A 16,364-nucleotide genomic window follows, 5' to 3' on the forward strand; every position below is an offset into this window, starting at 1 on the left:
TTCACTAAACCCTAAACACTCTCTAAACATGAATACTTACACACTAAACATTCCCCAACACCAACAATACATTCATTAAACCCCTAAAGATTCACTGAACATTCACTAAGCCCTAAACACACTGTAAACATTTGCTGAATACTTACACACTAAACACTTACTCGCCAAACCCTAAACATTACACACTAAACACTTACTCGCCAAACCCTAAACATTTACTCACTAAACCCAAAACATTCGCTAAACTCATTAAACATTAACGATAAAAAAGAATTCACAATCGCACTAATCCCCTGTTCAATTTGCGAGTTACCAGACCTTTAAAAATGGCCACAAGGCTTTGCAGCGCCGCCCTGGTGGAAGACCACCGAACTACGTAGTACTGTTATAGAGATCGCAACACTAGGTATATATAAACCCTCTATGAGGAAAACCTAGAGAGGGCTGGATAGATTTGAAGGAGGAATCGGTTTAGGAAACGAGAAATTGCATGCTTGGTGGAAGTGAATGGAACAGCGCATAGAGGGAGATCGAAGCGCTGGTGATTTGCCTTTTAACTAATGTCGTGAAAGTCTTCTATGGGCGTTAATCCTTGAATCACCAGGTAAAATTGAATTTATTTACACCAAGAGCGAGGTGTTGAATGAATTTGTAATTAGGACACTCGTTATAAAGGGCAAAATGTCTACACGTTTGCTCTCTTTTCATACATCTTTGTTGAAGACATAATATCACAGTATTTACTTGTATCTTTTTAACATGCATCCCTCCATCGGTTTTGGGAATTAGAACAGGGCAAAACAATTCTCGGAAAATGAAGTCCAACCGATGACTATTGCTAAGGCTGAGGGAGATTCTTAGTAACCGCATGACGCTGAAAGCAGAAATCCAAAGAGGCCTTTTCCTTCTGTTTTATTTGGGAGGTACAACATTACATGCCTTTTGAAGGACGGTAAAAGAATTGGAGATTTTACTGCAGATTAGTATCCTGAGAGTATTAATGCAAGTCTCGGCAGTTCTAGTTTTATGTAACACTTCTAAATTCGGCTAGATTTAATTAGTCCTGGTGAGCTAGTAGACATTGTTTAGGCCTTCTTATTGTTATTCATTTTGCAAATACAGGCCCACTCCCTCTATTCGTTATTTTTGGCATGAAATTACTTTTCTCTACGCTTCTTTATATTGACATGAGTGCAACGTAGAGCTAAATGACTAAGTACTATACATAAGGATATCATGATTATTATAATGAATGATGAGACTTTCGTAGCAGTGAAAGGAACACCGTGAAGCTGTGGAAATTTAATTTACCCTTTTTTTACTATTAATTATACATCTACGATACAGATGAGAGAGAGTGAGTGTGGTAACGTCTACTGCTTGCCATCGGCAAAAATACAAACATTCAAAAGTACAGTCGCTGACACTCATAATGACGGTTTGTCATCCGGAAGTTGCTATCATGTGCCGATAAAGCAAGTTTATTCTCTTCACTGACAATAGGATACAATTCGGTCGCTGTCTCTTCGCTTCACTTGTCGTTACTTAGGGCTGGAGCTATTTCTTTCGACCTTCCAGATATGCACGTAAAACGTGAAAGATTAAATTGAAAGTTTTTGAGACCAAGTTAAAGTTGGATGAAATCGTATTAATGATATTAAGAAACTTTCTTGTTTCATGAGATTTCTATTTTTAAAGTGGCGTTACATAGTTTTCTTGCCAAGTGATTTAATTAAGATCACCGATTTTGAGTGACTTAGGTTAAATATTTAACTTTTTGATTATTGAATTACACTGTTGTTACCATGGAGGTGGGGAGATTTCATAGACAATAATGGATATCAAAACATCATCACGGATAAGACACACCAAAACAAATTATTTTGTAGTCTATGAGAAAAGATGAAACAAGGATATTTCTTTTAGGTGATATAAACTAAAGTGCACCACTTATAATTGAAAATGTGGATCTGTAAAAACAAAACCAAAACCTGAGGCATGATTGCCAAAACTTGTGGAAAGGGATGTCAACATTTTTACAATTTAAAGCACATTGAAAGGAGTCACTGTGCTGTGCTTTATGAATGACAGAATCTACTGTTCAGAGAAACTTACTACAACCACCACACTTCAACCAGGGGTGGAGTAACAGCCGACCACTTTGCAGAGAAGGGAGGGCAGAAAGTAGTCCACCCAGGCTGTAGCGTGGTAGTCTGCATTCCAGTTCTTCTTCAGAACAGAGCCTTTCGTTCAAATAGCTGAACACAATTACTACCCTTGTCATTCTACTTTTTTTCGTGGACAAAATTCTGGAAATTGTTTCCCAAAACATTTAATGTCATTACATTAAAATTGTCATAAATTTTCCCAGTCCAATTATACTAAAACATCAGTGCTGGAACTTCACATGGTGTCCCAACTCCTCCTCCTCTTCTTCTTCTTTCCCACCGTTATTCCTACATTAAGGGGCCAGTTTCATGGTGCGCTCTCTCCACTGCATTCTATCAAAGGCATCATCCTCCACCAAACTTCTTATCTCCATACCTTCCTTAACTTTATCTCGCCATCTAATTCTCTGTCTCCTTCTCGATCTTCTTCCTCTAACAGGTTCCTCCCAAGCACTCTTCACTCTCTTCGTCGTCCATCCTCAACACATGCCCATACCATCTCAATCGTGACTCTCTTATCATCTCTGTAATCTTTACTAAGCCTGCCCTTCTTATTTCATCATTTTCCAATCTCTCAAGCAGCGATCTTCCCATAATCCACCTCAGGATTCTCATTTCTGTTCTCTCAAGCTTTACCTCCTCTTTTCTACTTAAGAGCCCATGTTTGTGCTCCATACATTAACACTGGTCTTATCACTGCTCTATAGATCTTGACTTTGAGTTTGATTGGCATTTTCTCACATTGTATCCCAACAATACAATACTCAATCCTATAATTTTATGAAGGAAATTTATTCGTTTTCTGTCATTTGCCATTTGTCAGACCTCTTTTGCTAGTCACCCCTCACGAAAGATGATGAATGTCTTGAGCAGTTGAAATGCCTTATAAATTTAGACGCTTGTGGTTTAACATTTTCTTTTATTTGCTACAAGTACGATCCTCCGGAGGCGTGGTTACACACCGCGCTTTATTTATAAAATTTATAAAATGGAAATCGGATTCTTCCTAGCGTCCCCCAATGTTTTGACCCGATATGTATCCACCCTTGTGGTGTGTTTAGTACAATCCTGTTGGGGATGACCGTAAAATCATAAACAAAAGACTGTAGATATCATAAAGATAATGATGCTAAGAAGTAGCTATCAGTGCTAGATAATGACACCTGAACTTTGTTTGGGGTCATTATCGAAGAAAGATCGAAATATCTAACTAGACAATTCTAAAACTGCCACCATCGAAATACTACGTCATTGGGAGCTAGGATTCTATATTTGTAAGTGTTTCGCGTGACCCGTCGGCTGTTGTAGTCATCGACGGATTAACTGTTGAATGATTCAGCAAGATTAGGTAGATAATAGTAGAACAAAGAAGAACCAGCTTTTCTAATGAGCCACTTCCAAGTTTAGCAGCTCATTCTAGTCGAAATCCTCCCTGTTGTTGGAGGCTTTTACAGTGGCCAGTTCGCATGATCGTTTTCAATGGCATCGTAGTTTAGCGAATCCTTTCAATGGCATCGTAGTTTAGCGAATCCGGTTGCACAAAGGGAGTGACCTTGACGTTCGTTTGGTTTGGGGGTTGTGATCTGAAATAGGCTCTCTCTCTCTCTCTCTCTCTCTCTCTCTCTCTCTCTCTCTCTCTCTCTCTCTCATATATACTCACATACATACATACATAGAAGTCTGCCTAAATTTTAATGGTTATGACAATTACCTCACCAGCCGAAGGAGTCATTCTATTCATGGATGTGGCTAAGCAGTACAATGCTTTTCTAACACCAAAGTGCAGTGAACAAGGTACCATTTATTACACCTGGATTGCAGAGGACAGTGAGTTAGTAGCCTCCTCCCAAAATTTACGGCTAAAACCTGGTTGGTAGTCCCACTCAATCTCTTCTGCAGCTAACTCGCACATACACACACACGTATATATATATATATATATATATATATATATATATATATATATATATATGTGTGTGTGTGTGTGTGTGTGTGTATATAGTGTGAGGGCTATATTATTATATATATATATATATATATATATATATATATATATATATATATATATATATATATATATATATATATATATATATATACTATATATATATATATATATGATATATAAAATATTATATAAGTTATCGTGTGTGGTATATATATATTATTTATATCTATATATATATATATATATATATATATATATATACTTGATAATAAATATATATTGTAATATAAATTAATTATATATATACATTATATATATAATATTATATAATATTAATATATATATATATATATCGTATAATTATAATTACTATATATACTATATTATATATATATATATAATATATATATATATATAAATACGATACATAATTATATATTATTGTATAATATATTATATATAATGTTATATATATATATATTATATGTACTATAAATATATATATACTACATATATATATATTATATATCTTATATATATATATACGTATATATATTCTAATATATATATATATAATTTATATATATTATATATATATATATATACACAGGGTGTAACATGAGTTTAATGCAAATATTTAGGGAAATGAAAGAAAAAGTCATTCTGAGCAGAACATTTTTTATAAACATATGCATTTTAAGTCGTCATTTGTCGGTGAGGTGAATATCTAAAATAATGTTTATCATTAAATGACCAAGTAAGATGGCGGGCACGGGATGTCGGAGTACACACGGCTATGGGGAGGGGGTTGGAGCTGGTCACTCACTTCATTAGTTACTCTAAATAGCCTTGCTTTTTCCGCCAAGAGTGTGTTCGGGTTACAATTGTCAGATTTCTTGGATCACCTGAAGAATAGCGACCCCTAATACCTCTCCTGAAGAAAATCGACCCTAATATTTTCCTCCTGAAGAAAAGCAACCCCATTATTTTCCACCTGTTGATAAACGACCCCTGCTTGTTGAAGTGTCCAATCTTCAGGTGACCCAAAAATAATCAAACCTACTGTAACCCCTGTGGCAACATTACCTCTTGCCAGAACATACCGAGCTTGCCAAAAATCTTTAAATAAACGGATAAGGCGCGAAGCGCCGGTCCGCCACGGCCTTACTGTAACCCCTGTTAATTCATCACCTCAAGAAAAGCAACCCCAATATTTTCCACCTGAAGAAAAGCGACCCCAGCGTGTGTTGGGGTCGCTTTTCTTCAGGTGATCCGATTTCTTATTAATTTTGTGAATAAGAAACGGGAGACAATGCCTTACCGTTCCAGTAATGTGGAATATGCAGACATGATGTTTATTTATGGGTTTTGCAACAATGAACTCCTTTGTTGTATAAAAAGGAATTCGGTGATTAGGCCCATGTGACTAAAATACCTCCAAATCAAATATATTCCTTAGATACCGAATACAGGGGGAAAATGCACGTATCATTGAAACCTCTTCCCTCTCCGTCAATGGTATTCACTTGAATCTGATAAAGGAAAGAAAAGCAAGCCGAATGGAATCTCCCCTCCATCAAAGATAAACCTATTCATTAAACACAGATAAAAAATTTAAAACTTATCTGAAAAAATCTCTTGTTCTCCGTCAAAAGTATTCTCCATACACCAGCCAAAGTGAAAAACACACTAAAGAAAACGCTTTCGTATCTGTAAGATGAAAAACATGGAAACATTATGGAAAATTCTCTTTCTTGGGTCTTGCCAGAAAAAGGTAGAACACGTATAATCAAGCAGGAATCGAAATAGGTACAAAAGCTAACGATGTTCAAAGTGCTGTAACCTCCCTACCTCCATTCCCTCCCTCGTCATCATGATACTTACACTACTTTCTTGGATATGTAAGGCTAATCATTAACATTAGATTACAGTTAAGTCTGTTCACAGGTGATTTACTCATTGAAGGGACTGTAATGTTACATTTTTCAAAAACCTGTGAGAAAAAACTCATACTTAAAAGACTAGCAATCCAGTTGCCTCATGCACTTCAACTCCCCACCCCTTATCCCAGACTGTAGCGCCTCAGTGGCATGGTTGGTATGGTGTTGGAGTCCCACCTCGGTGGTTGCGGGTTCGATTCTCGGCCATTCCATTGAGGCGCGAGAGATGTGTATTTCTGGTGATAGAAGTTCACTCTCGACGTGGTTCGGAAGTCACGTATAAAGCCGTTGGTCCCGTTGCTGGATAACCACTGGTTCCATGCAACGTAAAAGCACCATACAAACAAACAAACAAAAACAAACTTATCCCAGACTACTCAGACATCGCGTACGCCATGCTGGCTGAGAGCAGCATTTAAGGAAAACAAGTTATTTAAAAAAATTTGCTTCGCCAAAAAATGAAGCCTTAAAATGCTTATGTCTATAGTAATTTTCTGCTTAGAATGACGTTCTCTTTCATTTACCGAAATATTTGCATAAACTCTTGTTACACCCTTATATATATATATATATATATAATATATATTATTACTAACAAGGACCTCATTGAAATTGGATGATATCAAGCGAAGATAATTATTAAAAGAAAAAGTTACTAACTTTCTTGAACTAAGAGTCCTCATTGTCAATTACTTTACAATAAGGACTGTTAGTTTAGGAAAGGTAACTTCTTCTTAGATAAATATCTCCGCTTGATACCATCCAGTTTCAATGGAGTCCTGTTAGTAATTGTATTAATGCACAGAACAATTGTGTAAGTGATAGTTAATGTACGTATATATATATATATATATATATATATATATATATATATATATATAAGTATGCATATGTGTACACACACATAAATACAATATATGTATATATATATATATATATATATATGTATATATATATATATATATATACTATATATATATATATATATATATCACAAACATTAAGCCATAAATATCATTGAATGTCGAAATCATGTATGTATGCATATGTGTACACACACACATAAATATATCTACATATTTATATATATATATATATATATATATATATATATATATATATATATATATATATCACAAACACTAAGCCATAAATATCATTGAATGTCGAAATCTTTATACCTTGGGAATAAGTTACACTCAAGGGAAATTTAAATCGCTAAGTGCTCCTGCACTGGCCGGGATTCGAAACGATGCTTGGTTTACTAACCACGATAAACAGTGACTTCGACCACTCGGCTGTCGAGAGAGATGTAAGTTGATAGGGTTTCTGCTTTACATGTGCCTGTGGAGTTCGTGCACTGTACTTAGATTTGATAACAACTCATCTCCGCTATGATAGCTGTTTGGTAGGAATACTTGGCTAGTTATGAATGACTTGTTGCTTGTGCACGTGCGACTCTTTCCATATTCGCTAAGATCTGCCAATCAGCACTTTATGCTTAACCCTTTTCTTATTCCACAACTGAATACATCTGCATCCTCAGCCATTTTTCTTATTTCTGGAACCACTTCATCCACAAAGACACTTAACACACGTGAACGAAGACACAACACATTGCTGTCTGACCTACCCTCATACTGAACTATAGTAGATTCACATCAACCGTGCATCTGATGTCTAGGCCAGTCCCTTACGACGCTCCTGATCGGATGTTAATAAGCCAATCACAGGGCTAGAAACTCTCAGGAGAGGTGGAATATACATCCTGCCTTTGTGAATTCTCGAGAGAGACTAAGAGCTTCCAGCCCTGTGATTGGCTTATCAACACCCAATCAGGAGCGTCGTAAGAGACGAGCCTAGACGTCACTTGCACAGTTGATATGAATCTACCATAGTCACTCTCTTGGATCACATTTCTCTTTCTTCGTGAACATTCACTGTCAGCAGAGGACCTTCACCTTCAACCCTCTCTACTCATCATATTCATCACCTGTTTCATAAACTTTATCTAGGTTCAGACATCACCATGTAGAGTGGAACAGTTAAAAGAAAGCGAAGAACAGCAACCCATGTGTCCCAGCCATTGTGAAAAGTATGTGAGTTCCAATCTGACTTACAAAAGATTGCATTAATTATACATTTCGTTTTGCGGGTTTTAGGAGCTTTCAGTGGAAAGCATTTTTATACAAAAACATAATTAATCGAAAATGGATCACTAAGGCCTTTACTCTATACACTTACACCACATACTCATCTCTCATTTCATCTGTGCTTGTAAGCGCCTCAGTGGCGTGGTCGGTATGGTGTTGGCGTGCCACCTCGTTGGCCGCGAGTTCGATTCTTGGACATTCCACTGAGGGGTGAGAAATGTGTATATCTGGTGATAGAAGTTCATCACTCTCGACGTTGTTCGGAAGTCACGTAAAGCCGTTGGTCCCATTGCAGAATAACCACTGGTTTCATGCAACGTAAAAACACCATACAAACAAGCAATCATCTGTGCTTGCAGGCGTTCATACAAAATCACGGCCATATGCATTTTAAAAGGATAAGCGTGAAGGTAAAGTAAACTAATGACAACAGTATATGTAATTACTAGAAACATGGGTTAACATTGCAAACATAATATTATATCAAATGGAAAAAGAATTAAATATGAATAATTGACAGCTGCTTACAAAATTCTTCCTTGGTGATATTATCCGATTTCGAACCTGGTGCTTGTCAATACATGACGTTTGTGCTAAAGCGCCGTATCACGAGAGGGTAGCCTAAGGCGCAAGCACGGTTGCTTGAAACCTCGATTCACTCATGTGTGAACACGTGCCTTGGAATAGCCTTACTCACGCTTAGTATAGATTTGCTTTCATACTCCTGCTTTCATACAGGACGTTCCCGTAGGGGGGTAGTGCCGTCAGTGGACCTCATGCGGTGCACTGTAGGCGTTACTTAAAGTTCTTGGCAGCGTGCCTTCGGCCCCTACCTGCAACCACTTTCGTTCCTTTCACTGTACCTCCTTTCATAGTCTTTTTCTTCATCTTACTTTCCACCCTCTCCTAACACTTGAGGGTTTCCTCCTGTTACACCTTTCAAACCTTTTACTGTCAATTTCCATTTCAGCGCTGAATGACCTCAGAGGTCCCAGTGCTTGGCCTTTGGCCTAAATTCTAAATTCAACTCAACTCAATACAGGATGTAACTATGTGCGTTCCTGGACGGGGTTAGTGCTATCGGTGCACCTCACGTGGCGCACTGCAGGCATTACTAAAGGGGTGTTTGCAGCGTACCCTCGTCCCCTTTAGCTGCATCCACTTTTGTGGGTTTTTTTTTTTTTTATTTCACCTCCGTTCTCCCTTCCTTTCTTTGAACTTCATCTTCATTGTCTGAATCCCTTTCTACTAGATCTAGGTTCCTCGTTGGACGAGTGGATTTCGCGCTCGGCTACCAATCCGGTGGTCCGAAGTTCGATTCTCGGCTCGGCCAACGCGGAACCAGAGGATTTATTTCTGGTGATAGAAATTCATTTCTCGATACAATGTGGTTCGGATCCCACAATAAGCTGTAGGTCCCGTTGCTAGGTAACCAATTGGTTCCTAGCCACGTGAAAATATCTAATCCTTCGGGCCAGCCCTAGGAGAGCTGTTAATCGGCTCAGTGGTCTGGTTAAACTAAGACATACTTAACTTTTCTACCAGATCTGAATGATGTTCAGGTAAGATTGACTGTGTAAATCTGTAAAACCTTTGAAATTAGGAAGCTCGTGGAGAGGTTGAAGACGGAAAGGCACCAGTAATTCGTCTGGTTAAAGATACTGTGATACAGAGATGAAAGTATGATGGAGTGGTTGGCCAGAATGTGCAAAAGGTGTATATGGACGAAGAAAGATTTTTTTTTTTTGCTTGAGGGTTAGAGTAATAGGTGGCTCTAAGAATCGTATACTATACTCGGTTTTTTTCCATCTGTCCCTCCGCCTGTGGTGTTTGCGTATGGTAACACTGCGTCCCGGGCTTTAGATAGTTACATTCAGCTTACATTCAACAATAATAATATCCTATTTCGAATATTAACGGTGTAATTCGCATACAGTAATTTATTAAAACACTTTTCAGTTACAAATGTACACCCAGATATCCTTTTATTTACCTAAAACTTACACAAAGCGGAACTATTTAAAGCCCGGGACGCAGTGTTACCATACAAAAACACCACAGGCGGATGGACAGATGGAAAAAAACAGAGTATATGTATCTCATTGCTTTGTTTACTTGGAAAAGTGAATGATGGGATTTAAAGAAAGAAAAGCAGGTTAAAAAGGGTATATGACAAAGCTGTGTGAAAGCAGCAAAAGTGAAAAGTTAAAAGGAAAAAGCCAATTATTTCAAAAATGGACATAGAAAAGGTTTGAAGGGTAAGCCACTAGTTTAATGAAAGAGTAAATTCAAACATTGGGAAACATACATACGGAAACCGAATACAGTGACTGGAAAGTGTGATTCGAATAGCTCTCGATTTAATTTAGGTTCAGAAATGAGAAGAGTGGGTTCAGACATTATCCCCCACTGAAAATGACCTCGCGATGCATTGGGGAATTTGTGACCCGCCACTCCGCAATACTGAAGGCGGTCTTGGTGTGTCATTTTTTTACAAACTTGCCAAATTTCTAACTGCGCTTTTTCCAGAACTTCGAATGTAACATGCTATATCCTCCCCCTGCTTCTGAGTACAGTGAAGGCATTTATGTAGTACATAAGATTTCCTCGAATGGACAACAAAGGATTGATAAAGATTCGATAGAGCTATGGTTCGTCAGTTTAGGCTGGAATGGTTCGGTCGACTCCTATAGATGTGTTAGTTAAAAAGATATTTGCTATGTCGTAAATTGCATGAAATGTTTGGGTAACTTGAATAGGACAAAACTGTAGAGAACCCCAGAAGTACTTAAAGGTTAGCTTAGGTGATTTTTTTTTTTTTTTTTTTTTTTGTGGGGGGACGCCGGTGGGGAATGGGTGGCCATGTAGAGAGAATATTAGTCAAATAATTTGAAGAGGAGAGCTTTAAGTGTTAGGAGAAGGAGAAAAGGACACCACCAAAAAAGTGCTGTCTAGATGGATTTGCAGGAGACATTGGATAAGATAAGTTTTCAAGTCCATAAAGAGATTGCTCGCAAGATAGAGGTTTGTGGTGCAGGCTTTGGTCGACGAACTGCTGACGTGGCCACGCCTGTGAAGTTGTGGATGCTTGATGCAATAGGGGTTGAAATTTCAATAGGCTAAATATTTTTCTAGAGTGATCCCCTGACAAGGGAAACGTACATAATTTTAATGTATTGCCTTGCCTTGAAAATGCATCGTGCGATGTTAAACGTGGGCACAATGAACCTGTTGTTAACATGCGGGGGACATGACTTTGCCTCTGCATCCCGAGATGTTGGTCTGGCCTCTTCCCTTTACGATACTGTATATATATATATATATATATATATATATATATATATATATATATATATATATATATATATATATATATATATATATAAATTCAGAAATTCAGGGATGACTTTGACCCCGTGTCAAAAGTTTAGTAGGCCTAAGTGGTACTAATGTTTTCTATTTTGCTAACAGTTATCGAATAAAGAAGTAAAATCATGTTCTTCCATAGCCTTCCCCATAATCAAGTTACACAACCTTATTATTTCGATATTTTGCCATGAGGGTCCCTGTTTATGCAGCGGCCGCATTTTAAACAATGTATTCTTCGGAAATGTATATTTATTTCTGCATGAAACAGTCACAGCAGAATCGTTATCTCTTTGATCTATAATGTTATTGGTTTATTATGCCTCTGTGTACATCTGATGTACACAGAAATTCTCATCAGCTAGATAATACTCGTATTTTTAGAATCTGGAAGAATGAGATGATGCGGATGCCGGAAATGGCTGTATTTGGGCCCAGTGCTTAGTCATACTGAACTGTAAGCATCGTGTTAAACAATTCCTTAAAGTATTTGAGCTTTGCTCTGAAGGCTGTGAATCAGTGTTTACCCTTAAAAAGGTATTATCGTCTTTGTTGTGACTAGATTTGATCAGTGCGTGGCTTAATTTATAGAACGACTCAAGTCAAGCTATATATGATGATTTTAAACTGACGTGGCATGGTAACATCACATACATTTTTATCTGACTAGTCTCCGGGAGAAGTAGATAGGATATGACCACACAAATTTATCAGTTTGCACCAGAGTGCGAGCTATCTGCGTACTCGGACTGTGGTTGGTAACTAGAATTACTGTTTGATAATGAAATAAGTCTAGTCACCGGCGGTTATTATAATGGTAATGCTATCATTTCTGATACAGCAAAAATCACGGCTCCTTCGCTAGGGTTACCCCTGTTTTCATTGCGTATTTTAGTAGGGTATTTGATACCCATTATAACCCCATAGTTGCTTACGTTACGTATACAGAAAATAATCTTTCAAAATAGAAATATGATGATACAATTTCGATTGTTTCCTGCATTATTCTGTATAAAATGTTTAGACTAAACTGTAAGTTATAATATATATATATATATATATATATATATATATATATATATATATATGTATATATATGTGTGTGTGTGTGTGTGTTTCTGTGGTGTGAATGTGTATGCAACCGTGACACAGCAAATTGTAAGTGCTCTCTCTCTCTCTCTCTCTCTCTCTCTCTCTCTCTCTCTCTCTCTCTCTCTCTCTCTCTCTCACCGCATAGGTATATGTACTTCACACTTTTGCCAAATGACTTATAATAGGGAATTCATATACACAACTGACATTTAATGGTGTTGATAGCACCTGTTGGTTGAAGTTTATATAAACTGGTATTTCATGCCAGTCTTAAGCAGAAGGTATCGTGTCATTTTTCACGGTGTTTTCTTTTTATACCATTCGGCGTCGGTGGCCCTGGTAGTTGTGACGCCAGATAACTCACAATCAATCAATCTTTTTACACCACAAAAGCCAAATGTCAGTGCCAAATGTTTCTTCTTATAGAATTATAGTCTTCATTTAGCGCGATGATATCAAATGCTGTCTGTGTTGGCGAAAATGTATGTTACTACGAAAGAAAGCAAAAAACCTCTTCAAGTTACTTGCATTATGTTACGCTTAAAAGGTATTTACAAAAATCTTCAGTTCCGTCCAGGTACGTGAAGCGAGTAAGCAAGTACAAGTTGTCTGTAAAATTGGTTATTTTGTAATTTAGCAGTGAAAGGTGAACGTAACATTGTTGTTGTTTTCGTTTGTTTTGGAGGCTCCTCAAGATAGGTAAATACGGCTTATTGCCCAAAAAATAAGAATAGTTTTTCAATTCAAAATTACATAAAATTCTCAAAGTTTTGTGATACATAAATAAGCTGGATTTTTTTACACGCACACACATACATTATATATATATATATATATATATATATATATATATATATATATATATATATTAGTTTTGTTGACCTTGTTAGGATATATTTTTTGTTATCTTCAGTTTTACCTTATTAAAATTATTTACCTTGATTCCTTAATTTTTCATTTCGATATCCTTTTTATATATAATTTATACCTAAATTAGTTGATTTACTTCATATAATATTCACTCATCTACTTAACATTATATATTATATATTATGTGTGTGTGTGTATATGTATATGTATATAAATATATTGTAACACCACACACCCACACACATATATATATATATATATATATATATGTATATATATTTACATATACATATATACACATGTATAATGTTTCTTGAATATTTTGTCACGCCAACATTATATCTTGAGGTCTCACTGAGAAATCAATTGTAATACGTGACTGTCCCCTTCTTGAATCAAATTATTTTTTTGTCAATACCAGTGAAGCCGAAAACGTTATGCATTACTTTTGACTCAACCTGATGGAGTTCTGGAGACGAAAAAACAGAAAGGTTTATTTAAAAAAGTAGTCCTTTTTTTATGGAGAAATTTGTATACCTCTCATCTTTTCACCGTACTGTATAGTCTGCCTAAGATGAAATGATCGAGGGAATGCATTTAGCTGTTATTTCGAAGAGTAGCGAGGAAGCGTCGGTGTAAGGAATCACCCTCTTTAAATTAAAGGGAAGTGACATAAGATGATTGCCTACTTGCCTCTGTTCCTCTACACTACAAGATTTTGACTCGCACCTGCGAACATTTACTTTATATATATAAATTTCCAGATGAGCTGTGGTATCGGTAATCAGCAGGGTCCATCAAAAGCATTATAAAATCCATGGTTTATTACAAAAAACGTTTCGCACATAAAGTAAGTGCATCAACAGTGTGTAAAATAAAAATATAACCATTAAAAATATTATAAATGACTGTAAAATTTAAATAAAAACATAAAGAATATATAAAAACTTAATTCTTAAAAAAAAATTAGTCACAAGAATTGTGTCAATAGTAAAGGGGAGACCCAGTGCCTAACAACCTGTTTGAGTGGAGGAGGAATGACCACTCTAACAGGTTGTTAGGCACTGGGTCTCTCTTTTACTATCGACACAATTATTCGTGTGACTGTTTTTTTTAAAAGCAAAGTTAATTCTTAAGTTTTTATATATATTTCTTTGTTTTTATTTAAATTTTACGGTCATTTATAATATTATTTGATGGGTATGTTTTAATTTTATAGACTGATGATGCTCTGTGTTTGTGCGAAACGTTTTTTGTAATAAACCATGGATTTTATAATGCTTTTGATGGACCCTGCTGATTACCGATATATATATATATATAATATATATATATATATATATAATATATATATATATATATATATATATATATATAGCATATATATATATATATATATATATATATATATATATATATAGAGCTATCGAAGTTAATGGCCCATTATTCTGAACAGACTTGGAAAAAGTATTGAAAATAACTAATTTTTGGCAGCAGCAGGGGTATTATATGGGCATTGCTGTTGCTCTTTATGCTAATGGCATTTCGTTTTACTATGATAAATTTTTACTTATTATTTGAACTGTAATATATAGATACCATGTATATTTCAACTGGTTTATGTAGCTTATTTTCGTAAAAATGTCCCGTATGCTTCCTGAAGTATTTCATTCTCGCCCTTTTCAGCTGACACAATGTCCAGCATCATCAAAGGCATAAAGGCAGCTTTCGGAGACGTGGAGATGACGCCCTACGTAGTGCTGGTGGAGCGAGGGGTAAGTCGTCGCGGAGAACAACTTTTCTTTTAATACTTTAGGAAATATTTCTGAAGGTCAAGGTATTCCTCCTCCATCTCCAACTCGCCTTTCCTTTCCTTTCCTTGTTTTCATCATCAATGGTTTTGGCTTTCAATAAAAAAAAAAAAAAGAATTAGGATAAAATACTGAACTGTAACTGTCATATGTTGGTACTACAACATTCGGTGGTTTCCCTACTCGCTTGATTTTTATGGTGTTTATCTAGTCAGTTGCTAAGTTTTCATTCATTTTATTCATAAATCATGCTGGTTCTCAGTATAAAATCTACTTATTAACAGAAAGAAAAATCACCCCACCCCAACCCCCTTTCCCGCTAATGTAAAACCATTTTTCAAGCACTGGTTTTTTTTTACTACTACTTCGGGAGTAAAGTCAGATTTAATATTTAAAAGGGCCCCTCGTCGCAATTACCTCGTCATTGTGAACAAATTTGTGTTTGAAGAAGAATGTGTGGATTTTGTGTTGCATGGGACAGAGATATTTATATTTCTGTACAGTATTCAGGTTGAATTTAGTGCAGTTGTACTGGTAATGCATTGCCCATTTAGCAGGACAGAGATAGCCCGTACTCATAGACCTCCTTCCCTCGTTAAAATAACTATACTCTGTTTTTTTTTTTTCATTTGTCCACCCGCCTGTGGTATTTGCGTACGGTAACACTGCGTCCCGGGCTTTAGATAGTTACATTCAGCTTACATTCAACAATTATAACAATATCCTATTTCGAATATTAACGGTGTAATTCGCATACAGTAAATTATTAAAACACTTTTCATTACACCTAGATATCCTTTTATCTAAAGCCGGGGACGCAGTGTTACCATACGCAAACACCATAGGCGGGTGGCAGATGGAAAAAAACAAGAGTATAGAGACCTTATATATATCTCGTGTCAGCGTTTGTGGTGATTAACAATGTCCTGTAAATCTGCAGACTCCTAAAAGAACTCGAGCATCATTATCTAAACCACGATGTGATTATTTCCTTGGAAGACAAATGTAATTACTAA

General features: G+C 36.2%; 1 protein-coding gene across 1 annotated transcript in view; it reads left to right on the forward strand.

The window, feature by feature from the left end:
- Positions 1-16,364, forward strand: part of LOC135196161 (heme-binding protein 2-like) — a 59,531-nt gene that overhangs the window by 22,693 nt on the left and 20,474 nt on the right. Inside the window, exon 2 of the mRNA XM_064222734.1 lies at positions 15,224-15,312. Coding sequence (XP_064078804.1) covers positions 15,224-15,312 — 89 coding nt within the window. The remainder of the gene's footprint in view (positions 1-15,223; positions 15,313-16,364) is intronic.

This window comes from Macrobrachium nipponense, chromosome 17 (assembly GCF_015104395.2).
Source record: "Macrobrachium nipponense isolate FS-2020 chromosome 17, ASM1510439v2, whole genome shotgun sequence".
Taxonomy (NCBI): domain Eukaryota; kingdom Metazoa; phylum Arthropoda; class Malacostraca; order Decapoda; family Palaemonidae; genus Macrobrachium; species Macrobrachium nipponense.